At 57.5% G+C, this 13,650-nt stretch overlaps 1 protein-coding gene across 1 annotated transcript in view; it reads right to left on the bottom strand.

Moving 5' to 3' along the window:
- ASS1 (argininosuccinate synthase 1) overlaps nucleotides 1–13,650 on the bottom strand; it is a gene marked incomplete at its 5' end in the record, with an annotated part of 56,301 nt that overhangs the window by 26,215 nt on the left and 16,436 nt on the right. The window contains 4 exon segments of the mRNA NM_001133340.1: nucleotides 3,583–3,613; nucleotides 4,196–4,266; nucleotides 8,304–8,378; nucleotides 10,903–10,959. Coding sequence (NP_001126812.1) covers nucleotides 3,583–3,613; nucleotides 4,196–4,266; nucleotides 8,304–8,378; nucleotides 10,903–10,959 — 234 coding nt within the window.

Raw genomic sequence — 13,650 nt, 5'->3', positions numbered from 1 at the left:
GTCCCAAGAAACCTCTTAGTCCTGGGCAAACCAGGACAATTGATCGTTCTAAGACAGGGACCGTGGTGGATCCTCCACCCCCACCCCCAAGGTATGATGTGACTCAGGGCCAGCTGTATCCCTGCATCAGTGCCCATTTGTGGGGCAGGAACAAGAACCCAGAACTTTCCCTAAAGACAGACTCCAGGAGGTAGGAGGGGCCCTGAAGGACCCCCAGCCTGATGCCTCTATGGACTACAGGGAAAGCCAAGTCTGAGAAGTGGCTTCTCCAAACCATGCTTTGGAAGCTAAATGTAGGGACTCTTTCCGCCATCTTACGCTGGTTCCCAGCTGCTGTAGTAACCTGGGCTGAGAAACAGGGTGAGGCTTGTGGCCAGAGCCAGCCAGCATCACAGCCACAGGCAGGCATCAGGGCTGGCCCACTGGGCCCTGCCAACTGCAGCATTCCCTGGGCACAGACGGTCCCCAAGGCTCATCCTCAGCAAAAAAGTAAAGTGAACTGGACTGGATTTGGGGTGACTACGCAACTCCATAGCCCCATCTCCAGCTGCCTGGGACTCCCCCCAAGCCTCCAACCAGGGTGCCGGTACGAGGGCCCCACTCCCACCCAAGCCCAGCTCTCTCCCACCTCCACTTGCGCTGGGCCCGACTGTCAACTGTTTTCAATGCGTTGCTTGTCACTTTCTCTCCCGCCACACTTCCTAAGGGAGCCCCAGACCGAAGTGGAGGCTGACAGTGTGTGCATTTGGAAGGAGAGAGGATGGGAAGACTGGAGGACGAGTTTCTGCAGACTGCAGCGGAAGTCAGAGGCAGCTGTCGGGCGGGCACCTGACAGCGCCGATTAAATAAAATAACTAAATAGAAATAAAATGACATTTGCTTTGCATTCCGCGGTGGCTCGAGCGCCTGCCTTCTTTTTACTCTCCTTCCTAAAAGCCCAGTTCAAATGACAAATAGTTTGTTGCCGAGTATCAATGCCATCTATTTATCCCTCCCAGCGGGAGGGCTCACTTCCAATGTCATCTGTGGGGTGGAGGGGGGAGCGGGGGAGGGAAGAGAGTGAAGAAAAAGAGAGAGAGAGAGAATCGGGGTGGGGGGTAGGGGAGAAGGCGAAAGAAAGCATGAAACAGGCCCCGAGAATGAGAAATTGGAAGCAAATGGCCCATGAACTAAACCATGATGTAGAGGCATGATCGATGCCGCAAATGGTTTATTCATCCATCAGCTATGGCGGGCCGGCGACTGAATGAACTCTTTCACTGTGGACCGTATGAAGTTAAAGCAAGTAAATTTCTATCTTTCTTCGCATTAGCTGCCTCATTGCCCTTCAATCAGCCCTCACGGAGGCAGAAAATGGCTCAGCCATCTGCCTTCAAGCCCTCCCTTCCGCAGGTCTCCTGGCTTTTTTTGGAGAGGGGGAGGGGCATGGGTTCCCCAGGCTCTGTCCCCCTGAGCTCATCCCAAGGGGGACAGGGCTGCCAGGTCCAGGGATGCAAGGGTGCGTCCTGACGTTGAGCCCCACCCCCAGCACAAAGCCCTTGGGGAGTCTGCATGGCTGGGGCAAACTCCCTTCCAGAGTGACTGGACTCTGGGTGCCTGGGTGGGACTCTGGGTGCCCCAGGCCTCTCAGCAGGAATGATGATGATGTTTCCCCAGCTCAGCCCAGCCCAGCCCAGCCTTCTTTGAGAGGGGTCCCTGAAAGGACCTTGGACCCTTCCTCCCATGAAGAGGGAGCATGGGACCCCCAGCTCCATGACTGAGGGCTTGCCCTGAGACAGGCCGAGCACTTTAGATGCCCCAGGAGGGAGGTGCTGTGTTTTCCCACTTTGGGCAAGGGGTACTGGAGGCTCAGAGAGGTTGGGTAACTTGCTCGAGGTTGCACAGCAATAAGAAGAAAAGTTGGGATTTAGACTCGGGTGTCCTGTCTCTGGGACCCAAGTGTGGGTGAGGTAGCAGGATCCTTAATCCAGATTCTCTTTAGCACTGACTTCTCCACCCAATGCCCTCATGAGACAGGAGGCCTGGGAGGACGCAGGACCTGCCCACAGTAGCTCAGTAACCTGCTCCAGGCCCCGGATGCCCTCCTACACGGTCCGAGGGGTGATTTCCCTCTGGCCTCGCTCTGCTCTCTCAATCCTGAGGTCCTCTATTCTGGGGGGCCTCCTCTCTGCCCCCATAGGCTGCTTGCAGAGGCCATAGGCTGCTTGGAGAATGGCCGGGAGTGGTTGCCCGGCATGCTTGGGGCCCACGGGCCTGAGAGGATGCCCTGACTGGAAGCCACTCTGCAGGGTCGGCCTCCCTGCCTCCCTTGGAGCTGACTGACTGGCTAATTAGGGTGGCTGGCCTGAGTGTTGTGGGGTCAGCAGAGCATGAACTAGAAAAACCTGTGACCAGCAGGCAGCAGCCACACACAGGGGCCATCAGCCCCCAGGGGGCAAGGGTGGCAGCTCTCCTGAGTGACAGGTTTGGACAGGGAGGGGGCCGTGGGCAGTAGGGGAGCCACAGAGCTGGAGGGCACCAGCCCCAGGGCCTGTTCCCTCGCTTCGAGCAGCCAGTGCCCTGGGGCGTGTTGTGGCTCCAGGCCTCAGTTTCCTCTCCCATAAAGTGAGGATGCTCCCAGCCGTTGTCCTAGGAACTGAGCCAGCACAACCCCCCGGCCCGCTCCCCAGACATGGTGGCTGCCATGTGATATTACAGCCAACACCGACCAGGGGGCGGCACGCAGGCGTGAGAGTGACAGACGCCCGGGCCCTGGGGGATCCTGGGCGGGGCTCTGGCGCTCCCCAATTTCACCAAACCTCCTCGGGCACCCTCCCCTCCAGCTGGCCTTCTTGATTCCCCCAGGCCCAGCTGCACCCCCTCAAAAAGCACACTTTTCCCACCCCCAAACCAGCCTCCCCAGGGTGTGGGGCTGGGCCCGGGAACTAAGACACATTCCCTCAGGGACAAAGAGATTTTTCTCTTCCCATGATAGATTTGGCCCTGCCTCCCCCACCTCCCACAGTGGGCAGGGGTAGACACAAAGAAGCCCCCTACCCCCGGGAGAGAAACCCGAAACTTCAAACAGAGCTGAGGGCCCAGCCTGGCCTGCCCGGGAGGCCTGGGACAGGATCAGGGTGGCCGGTGGTGGCGGGTGTGCAACATGGATCCAGACAAATGGGGCCTGGGGCTCTCAGCCATGCCTCCCCCCGCCCCCCACAACCAAAACTGCAGCAGCACAGCCTGGGAGCTGGTGGGCACAGGCTGGGCCCTCCCCCAAGTGTCTCATCTGCCTAATTACTTCTTTATTGTTTCACAATCACACTCTCTCTCTATGCTGCCCTGAGATATTTCCTTCCCCTGTTCATCCCAGCGGCAATTAGAAGAGGAAGGGCTGGGGGAGGTCTTCAAATGCAGCGAGGAGAGGGCGGGCAGAGGGGGGCCAGTGCGGGGGTCGGGGAACACAGGCAGGGCTTGGCCCCAGCCCCATGGCTGGCCCCCGTGAAATTTCAAATTAGGCTACAAATACATCAGACAGCATCGGCATGGAGCTGCTACCACCAAAGGTGGCCGGCTGGGAGGAGACGGGGTTGGGGGGATTACCTTGGGGTTCTCCAGGATTCCAGCCTCGTAGCTGCGGAGGGGAGAGGAAAGACAGGGTCAGCTGGGGAGGGACGCGGCATGCCCCCATCCCCGAACACACACACCCCATTGTGCCCATGAGCCTGGTCTGCCTTTTACTCTCTGCCAGAGCATCTGCTGCCAACCTGCCTGAAACATTCTGGGTCCACCACAGTCTACCCGTGGAGCTGCAGGTTGTAAGAAAGAGCCAGGGCCTTTACCTCAGTCTTCTGGGGACTGCCCCGGGGCTCTGCACATGGTGGGGGGGCTTCTGCCTCTGCCTTAAACACTCTTCCCCTGTGCCCCATCTGGGCTTCTTCTCCATCCTTGAATGCCACCTCCTCTAAGAAGCCCTCCTTGATACTCCTGATGAGGCTGGGTCCCCATGATCTCTCTCCCCAACAACACTCAGCAGAACTGCAATGAGGGCAGTGCATGAGCTGGGCACTTTGACCTCTGTCCTGCCTGAGGCCTCTCAGCTCCCCGAGGGCAGAGACCACTGGTGTGGGTGTCACCAGCACATCCTGGGGCAGCGCGTGGCCATCCTTTGGAATGAGCCCGGGAGGATCAAGGATGGGTGGAGGGTGGGATTTACCTGATGTGCATGAGGTTCTCGTCCATGCTCCATGGGTTCTTGGGAGTGACCGGGATGGGAATCCCGTGTTGCTGCAGGAAAGAGACAGCACAGGCGGAGGTAAGGCGGCTGGAAGGAGGCGTGAGGTCCGTCCCAGGGGCCCTGCTTTTTCAGAGAGCCCCAAACTCTGGCCCCCATTCAGACAAGACCCCGGCTACCTCCTAGTGTTGGTCACGGTCACCTCCCTGGGGGGACCCTATTGCTGGACATGCCCCAGAGAAACTGCAGGACCGTGTGTCTGCGATGCTGACCTTGGAGGTTCCTTCCAGAAGACTTTGAGTCTACATCTCAAGGACCCCTGAAGCACTGAGCAAGCGCGCAGGTGCCATGCCCAGGTCTCCCGGCACCAGCCAACCAACCCCGCCACCAAACCCTACGAGCTGGGGCTTGCGTGAACCCACTCGCACTGTGGACCAGGGCACCTGGCACCAGAGCCCACGCGGTGCTTCCTGTGGACTCCAGGACAGGTGGGATGCAGGGAGAGCTTTTAGCTCATGGCCCGCACCTTCCGGGGACACCCCTCCCTGGGCCTGGCACAACAGCCGCACACATCACTCTGCAGACCCTCGAAGGGGAACGCCCAGCAGATCCCGTCTCCACGGGACTCGGCTCTGGCTCTGTTTTGCTTCCTAAATGGCCCAGTCTGTTGTTACAGGAGGACACCCACCTCTGCCCAGGAGGCCCAGGCTAGGAGGGCTGCAGGTCACACATGGAAGGCCCACCTGACTCAGCCTTAAGAGGAGGAGGAAGATGAGGCTTGTTGCCCTGGTGACCCACACCACCCTTGATGACGCCCGACTGGAATCCAGTGCGTGCACTCCAGCCTCCTCCTGCACTCGGACACCAGGCACTGCTCTCCTGGCCCCACGCTTACAGGGCACAGGGCGCAGTGAAGGGACCCCATCCAGCCCCTCGGAGCCAGCGAGACTTGATGCTCTGCCTCTGAGCCCCTTCAGCCCCTCAGCCCCACTGGGTCCCCGTGGGAACCACAGGCAGCCCCCACCGGGTCACCCCCCCATCTCTCCCCTGATGGGGTCGACCCCACTCAGGTTCATTCCCAAGATGGTGAGATTCTAGTGGCCTCCTGCAGGGAGCGGCTGTTTCCCCATCGCCACCTTAACATTAAAATGAGGTGAAATGCTCTGGGTTCGGGGTTTTCTAGAAAGCCAGGAGACTCATTTTAAAACAGCCTACAAGGCCAGGTGCAGTGGCTCACTTGAGGTCAGGAGTTCAAGACCAGTCTGGCCAATATGGTAAAACCTTATCTCTACTGAAGATACAAAAATTAGCCTGGCATGGTGGCAGGCGCCTGTAGTCCCAGCTACTTGGGAGACTGAGGTAGGAGCATCACTTGAACTTGGGAGGCGGTGGCTGCAGTGAGCTGAGATAGTGCCACTGCACTCCAGCTTGGGTGACAGAGTGAAACTCTATCTCAAAAAAGAAAAAAAAAAAGAAGAAAGAGAAAAAAATCACTGAGGGCCCCTAAGAGCCTTAGTTTGTGTAGATAATCTCATCAACAGTTACCATATTACACATGAAAACTGAAACTTAAAAAAACAAAACACAGCCCACGATCTACTCCAGAATTTGAGGACTCTTCAGCCCACACACTCGCCCTGTGCCCTTGGCCAGGCATGGGCACCTGGACCTTGTGCAAGGCAAGACTGGACTCTCCAGCAGAGATGTCCTGGTGGCCTGCTGGGCTCCATCCTCGCTCCTCTCTCAGTTCAGCGGCTGGGTGCTAAGAAGAGCAGCCCGCCAGGCTCCGTGGAGCCTCTGTTTTTGGGGGGTGGCGTGGAAAAACCTTTGCCTCCCTTCTCAGCGGACCTCCATCCAGGAGCAAGGAGAGGCGAAAGGGCGGGGAGGAAAGCAACAGGGGCCAATGACAATGACCCTCCCAAGACCAAAGAGATTTGTGTTTCCCAGCCTCTCTTGGTCTCGAGGTGCCCCCCTCACTCTCTCATTGTAATTGAGGAGAGAAAACAAAATGATCTCCAACATGTAGACAACGTGAGACCATCCTGTTTCTAGCTCCCACCTTGTAGTCTGGCTTTAAAAATAATAATAATTATAGCCAGGCTGGGCAGTATAGCAAGACCCTGTCTCTACAAAAAAAATTTTTTTTAAATTAGCCAAAGCTGGGTGCGGTGGCTCACACCTGCAATCCCAATACTTTGGGAGGCCAAGGAGGGTGGATTACTTGAGTTCAGGAGTTCAAGACCAGCCTGGGCAACATGGTGAGACCCTGTCTGTAAAAAAATAAATAAATAAAAATATAAAAAACAAAAATTAGCCAGATGTACTAAGGCACGTTTGTAGTTCCACCTACTCAGGAGGCTGAGGTAGGAGGGTCAGATGAGCCCAGGAGGTTGAGGCTGCAATGAGCTAGGATTGTGCCACTGCACTCCAACCTGGGTGACAGAGTGAGACACTGTCTCTAAAATTTTTTTTTTTTTTAATTATGGTGACAGTGACAAGGATGGGGTGGTTCTGAGTGTTTTTCCGTTGGACGATGGTTTGGGAGAGGATGGCCAGTGAAGCAAATGCATGTTTTTTATGAGTCCTCTGGTGCCTTTTTGCCTTGGCTACTGAAGGGTCTTGAAAGCAGAGATTTTGAAAGCCCCATTGATTTTTGTGTCATCCATCTCAGATCCTGCCTGGCTTGGAATTTTGGAGAAGGCCTCATCGCTGCTCAGCCATTCTGACATTTCCTGGGTGCAGAAACACTGCCTCTGCCGCGTTCTAGAACGTGCTCAGATTCCCCACAGTCATTTCTGATGAAACCCGTCTCCAGGAGAGGGTAGGTGGCCGAGGGAGCCATGCTCATCTTTCCCCGGCAAACTTTTCCGGCTCAAAAGGTTATTTGGGATGGAAGCTGAGCCCAGCACCTTCCCCTCAAAACCTGAGAAGGAAGGACAGCAGTGTGCTCCTGAGACTCATCTATGCTAGAAAAGCCAGAAGCTGCTTTTGTCTGGGGACTTAACGGAAAGAAAGGGCAACGTATGGGTCAGCCCTGCCCCTCTCTATCCAGGACTCGAGGCATGAGGGTAGAGCTGGGTGGGGGCTCCAATTCATTATTCTTAAAGATGAAACACGCTTCATATTCTATATCATCAAGGATACAAGGGGGAGAAACCTCGCCAACCCAGCTCCCTTAATAGCTCTGCTATTTGACAATTTGTTTGGCAACATATGGGCTTGCTCTTGTAAACTCCCCTCTTAATAATAAAACAACAGATGGTAGAGAAGGTCTTCCCTCCCAGCACTCCAGGTCTTAATGGGTTGCTGGCGGCGGGGGCAGGGCTGCGTCCCTGCCGCGTCCCCTACCACGCGGCACCTTGGCTGCAATGAGAGCTCACAGCCAGCCTTGGCGACTGCTATTTAAAAACCTGAGCAATTTTCTGGTGTGTGCACTGAGTTGCTTTTCCCCGGCCTGATTGATTGAGGCTGTTTGTCAAGGGCTGCCATCGAGTCGCTAAAAAGAAAGGTGCCCTGGGGAGCGGCTAAAGATCTTGATGCAAAACTTCTAATATGTTTTATTGCAACTTGTACTTCAAAAAGGGCTGGTGCCATAAAAGGCTTTGTCTGCGACTGTCCCTTGGAGCACCTACCTGTTCCCGGGAAAGCGCTAGGGGCAATTAGTATCCAGGGAACTGGGAGAACAGCTCCTGATCACATCCCCCCCGGCCGGCCGATCACATCCCCCAGCCATCCCCCGAAGTGACACACACCAAGGGACACACACTGTGGAGGTGGCAAGCAAGGCTCTGGTCTCTGCCTCCCAGGGAGCAGGAGAGAGAGTGAGCCCTGTGTCCTCTGGCTCAGGGGACTGGGAAATGGCCTCAGAGCGGCTCCGCCCTGGCAACAGGCTGGCAGATGACCACACCTCTGTGGGGTTGGCCCAGGGGACAGAGGCCACATGTGTAGGCAGCTGGGGTGGAAGTTCAATCCCCCATCACATGGGGTCAGTCCTGGCCTAGGCCACTGGCTCAGACAGCCCCCAGCAGGGACGCGCCCGGGAAGGGGGCTGTAGGGAAAGGTTGGGGGTGGTGAGGAGAATCGGCCATACCTTTGCGTATTCCATCAGGTCATTGCGGCCCTTGAACCGGTTGTAGAATTCGGGCATCCTCCAGGGAGCAATGACCTGGACATAGGACAAGGGGTCAGAGCCGGGAGGGCTGAGCGGCGGGCTTCCCCTGGCCTGTAAGCTGCAGAGCTGGCATCTCTTGGGAGGGGCCCATGGGGGTCTCCAGCATGTCCCCAGAGAGGATGCCGTTGTGGACGGTGAGAGGGAGCCCCATGAAGGAGGGGAAGGACACAGACCCCCTCACTGGGGCCAGCTGGACGGAGCCTGCACTCCATGGCAGAATGGTGGTGTGTTGGGGGTAAAGGGGGTCCCTGTTCCCTGGGCCTCAGTCTCCGTAACTGAGACCTGAGAGTTTGAACTAGACAGGGTTCACGGTCTTTGCCAGCACCTTCAGCCACAGGGACACTGCCATGACCCAGGGAGAGTCCACAGAGCTACCGCTGCTGGCCTGGCCCCACGTGTGGTCGGGGGCCCAGAGAGGCATAGGCTGCCCCCCACCCACTTCTCTGGGTGTGGAAGGAAAGAAGTGGGGGAAGACTCTGAGCCTGGCTGAGGGACCAAGCTCATTCCACTTGAGCCCCTTGGCCTGAGCTGGTAAAAAGAGCCCCCCACTCAGCCCTGGAGCTCACCAGGCCCCTGCCACTGAGCAGGACTCGGGGGCATGTGTGTGGTGAGGGGTGGAGATGCCATTGGATTGCTGGGCCGTGGAGCTGATGGTGGTGCAGGGCGATGGAAGGGGCCTGCCACCTCCTCAGCCCCTCAGAGCAGCCATGGGAAGACCACAGCCCTACTCCTAGCTCCTGGAGCAGCTTGGCCCCTGCCCCAATCCCATCTCAGTGCCTGGGCTTGGCCTCTGCAGACAAAGACCTCGAAACTGGACACCTTGGCCCCCCAAGCTGCTGTGGGAACCGAGGGAGGGCCCCGTCCTGCAGCCTCGCTGGCAGCAAGTCAACAAGCAGCTACTCTCCCAGCCACTCAGCTGCCTGGTGTCTGGGGTCAAAACAGATCATTAGAGCTCATTACGGCTCACCTCCAGGCCATGCATCCCAAGCAGCTACCAGCTGGTTAAAGGAACAGGGAAAGAGATTCCTCTTAGAAAGAACAAAATGGAAACTCCTGTGAGCCCCTTGGGGGCTTAGGAGGGGGCAGCGCTTCCGGAGCTTCAGCCCAAAGCAGCCTCAAAAGAGCTCAGTCCCGGCCTGTGCTGCCCACAGGTGGCCACAAGCCACGGGTGGCCATTCAGAGCACCTGAAATCCGGTCAGCTAGCAAGACATGCCTGCATGCAGCACATTCTGGGTCTTGAAGACTCAACACAGAAAAAAAACCAATGTAAACATTAATAATTCTTTTTTTACATTGATTACAGGAGAAATGATAACATTTTGGATATATGGGTTTCGGTAAAACATGTTATTAAAATCATGTCACTTGTTTCATTTTTCTATTTTTTAATACGGCTACTAAAGCTGGGCGCAGTGGCTCACGCCTGTAATCCCAGCACTTTGGGAGCCCAAGGTGGGCGGATCACGAGGTCAGGAGTTCAAGACCAGCCTGGCCAACATGCTGAAACCCCAGGTGTGGTGGCGCATGCCTATAGTCCCAGCTATTCAGGAGCTGAGTCAGGGAGAATCGCTTGAACTTTGGAGGCAGAGGTTGCAGTGAGATTGCGCCACTGCACTCCAGCCTGGGTGACAGAGCGAGTCTCCAGAAAAGAAAAAATATATATATAAAATACATATTATATATAAATATTTATAAATTATATGTATGGCTACTAGAAAAATTGGGCAGCTTGCAGTGGCAGTGTGCATCAAACTCCCACTGCTTGGCCCTGCCCTGGGCCCTGCACACAGCACTCCTGGAGCTGAGTGGGTGCTCAGTAGACACTGGATGAAGTATGAGCTAGCGAGTGAAGGAATGAGTGTGTCCATTCGTTCCTGCATGGACACAGGCCAGGTCCAAGGTCAAGCTGGAGAGGTGGGGGTGGTAGTAGCAGGCTGGGCAATACCCACAGGTGCCCTCCTGCCTGGGTGACATGCCACGGGCCAGGGCGGTTGATGCCCTAAGATCCTGGTGATTCCCACCCCAGGAAAGGCTCAAGAGATGCTGGGGACCAGGCACAGGCAGCCTGGTGGGGGAGCCAGGCATAGCTGGGGCCTCTGACTGGGGCTCGGAGAGCTCTGAGCATCCCGGACACCAGCAACCACGTCTCAGAGCCATCCCCGCCCGCACCTGGGGATGCCAGAGCCATCCCCAGCCACACCTGGGGTGCCAGAGCCATCCCCGCCCACACCTGGGGTGCCAGGGATGTGGCTGAAGAGTGGCAGGGACTTTCTATCCCATGCCCCAGCACCTGGACAGCCCCTCCGGGAAAAATGAATGGCGGGGAATAAAGTGTGTCCCCTGGAGCTGGCCCCAGCGAAGGGAGCCTCCCCAGCAGGCTGTCCACCCGATGGGCACCCCTGCCACGGAGGAGATTCTGTGCCTGTCCTGTGGAATCTCCCAGAACCCTGAGCCCTCCTCCCCATCAGGTGCTGCAGCTGCTAGTGCTCCCCGCTAAGGGGAGGAGCCACATCCTACCTTTATCTGGGGGGCCAGTGAGTAGCAGCTGAGCTCAAACCGGACCTGATCGTTCCCCTGCAATGCAGAACAGAGGGCTGTCAGGAGCCACAGGATGGGGGTTCTGGAGTCTGGGGGAGGAAGTGAGGACAAGGACAGCCCGTGGCAGAGACAGAGCTGGGCAGAGTGTGTATACATGTGGGGTCATGCAGTGTAGGTCGCGTATGTGTGGGCACGTGGCAGGAGGGAGATGTGCACGTCTGGGGACATGGCAGAGTATAGGAGAGGGCATACATGTCACGTGAGTGGGTGCAGGACACATCTGACCCCTTGGAGCTGGAGGCCCAGCCACTGTCAAGACCTGGGGGGCCAGGCGCTGTTCCTGCAGCCCCAGAGCTCACACTATAGTCTCTTCCTCAAGGCTCCCACGTTGCTGACCCTGCCCTGCCCCAAATCAAGCTCACTTCAGAGCTGGGGCACCAGGGTGCTTGGACTCCCCCATTTGGGAACGCTGTCACCTCTCTGAGCCTCCGTTTCCGCATCTCTTCAATGGCTGGTTTCAGGGAGGAGGTGGAAGTAGGTGACTACTGAGGGCCTTTTGCTCCTCAGCTCTTCTCTGCACAGAGAGGGAAACTGAGGCCCAGAAAGGGAAAGGAACCAGTTCAAGGACACACAGCCGGGGCAGGCCCAGGACCCAAGCTCAGGTCCCCAGCACCACGGCCACCCCCTTGGGCAGGTTGCCTCGCCTGCATCTTCTGTGGGCAAATGGAGACACCTCAACACCCCACTGAGCTGTGAATATTACCCCCGACACAGCTGGGACCACCGTCCACACTGATGCCGAGGAGGAGGCGGCCAGGGTCAGCGCAGGCATCCGCCAGCCCAGCTCTGTCCCCAGAGAGAAAATGGCTGCGCACGTCTCCTGCTTCCCCGTGGGCTCGGCAGCCCAGAGGGAGACTTAAGCGCTGTGGAAATGACAGAGGGACCTTTTGCCTACTGTGAAAACTGCATGGGCGCAGCCAGGCAGCGGTGGGAATTACATGCTATTTTCCAGACTCTCGTCAGGTGGCACAGAATCCAGGGTTCAGCCTCTCTGCAGAGCTGGGAGCTGTGTGTGCGGCACAGGTCTTGGGCTGGCCTCACTCACCCTCCATGCAGCCCCTTTAGTGAGCACCTACTATGTGCTGTCACTCAGAGAGGCCCCAAGGGCCAGGGGGATTTTTAGCCCTGTTTTATGGATGAGGAAAGTGAAGCTCAGAGAGGTGCAGCCACTTGCCCAGGGCCACACAGCAAACACACTCATCCTAATAGTTCACACTCAGGCTGCCGGGCTGAGCTCCATGCATAATTAACTCACTGAATCCTTCGAGCAGCCCCAGGAGGCAGGTTCTATTAGTCCCATCTTACGGATGAGGACACTGAGGTGGGGGTGGCCGACCCCCAGCCAGCCCCGTTCCTGGAGCAACTAAAAGACAGCCTCATTTTAGATGGTAAGGCACGGTCCGACGTTGCATGGCCCAGCTATTTTTCCCCCACAGCTTCATGTTTCCCCAACACAAAGACGGCTTGTGCCTCACCAGCCAGGCACGGCCGGGCTGCTGTCTGCCCATCCAGATGCTGCCATGGGGACACCCATCTGTTCAGGAGCCAGAGACCCTCGAAGAGGCCAAACAAACGCTTCCTTGGTTCAAACTCTGCCCTTGTCTCAGGCAAGAGCCAAGGAGGCCAGTCCAGTCCTTCCCCTTCTGAACCCCAAGACCCCAGCACCAGGGCAGCTCCTGGCAGCTTTCCGGGGAGAAGGGGGATGTAGTGTCTCACACACAAGTGTCCGCATGCTGATATTTGTGCACACGTGTGTAAACATGCATGTAAACACGGGCCCACTGGGACTGGGGGGCCTGGGGTCTCCCATCTGCCCTGGGGCAGCCACACAGATGGTGCCATTTACAAAACCCTCGCTCCCCGGCCAGAGTCTCAGAATCATATTTCCAGGCCCCTCTCCCAAAACTAGGGGGAGAGAGGAGCCCCGCAAGGGCCACCCCAGCTTCGGTGCAGCTCTCTGGGTGGGCAGGGGTGGGGCTGGCAGCAGGGCATGGGAGGGGAGAGTGCGGCTCAATTTCTGCACCAGGTGCTGTCTGGACGGGGTGCTGGGAGGGAGGCTGCCTCCGCCTCTGCCTTCAGGGCTGGGTTCAGGCGGTTCCAGCAAACAGGATGCCCTTCCCCCTCACATCCCAGGCCAATCCGTGCTCCCCCACCCCCCCCACCCCCGACATTTCATTGTCACCTTCCCTGAGCCCAAAGACCCGACATTTCATTGTCACCTTCCCTGAGCCCAAAGACCCGAGGGCCTCCACCTGGCCCGTCCCCCGTGATGGCGCCCGGGGCGGTGCTGGGTGGATACTCATGGGATGGTGGTGCTGGGTGGTTACTCAGGGGGTAAATGCCTGAAGGCTGGACCAGCACCTCCAAGGCCTTGGATCCGCCTCGCTCCCAGCCTTCCTGGTTCCCCACTCACACCCCCAGTTCTCGGAAATTGTCTCCAGAGGCTGTTGGGGGTTTCCTGGGTACTGTCATAAAGGGACACTGAGGCACAGAAGTACGCCTTGCCTGTCAACCCCAGGAAAGAGGTGGCTGTGCCAGGTAGCACCTGCTCCCTGGCATCCCCGGAGTCCGGCCCTCTTGGGTCTTCTGAGTGTGAATGCAGGGACGCCCCCAAGTCCCGAGCGGCCACAGCACTACCCTGGGGGGCGTTCTTCTCAGAACCACGCC

This window comes from Pongo abelii, chromosome 13 (genome assembly GCF_028885655.2).
Source record: "Pongo abelii isolate AG06213 chromosome 13, NHGRI_mPonAbe1-v2.0_pri, whole genome shotgun sequence".
In the NCBI taxonomy this organism is placed as follows: domain Eukaryota; kingdom Metazoa; phylum Chordata; class Mammalia; order Primates; family Hominidae; genus Pongo; species Pongo abelii.
The sequence above is the reverse complement of the archived record's forward strand: the minus strand, read 5'-3'. Positions and strand labels throughout refer to the sequence as shown.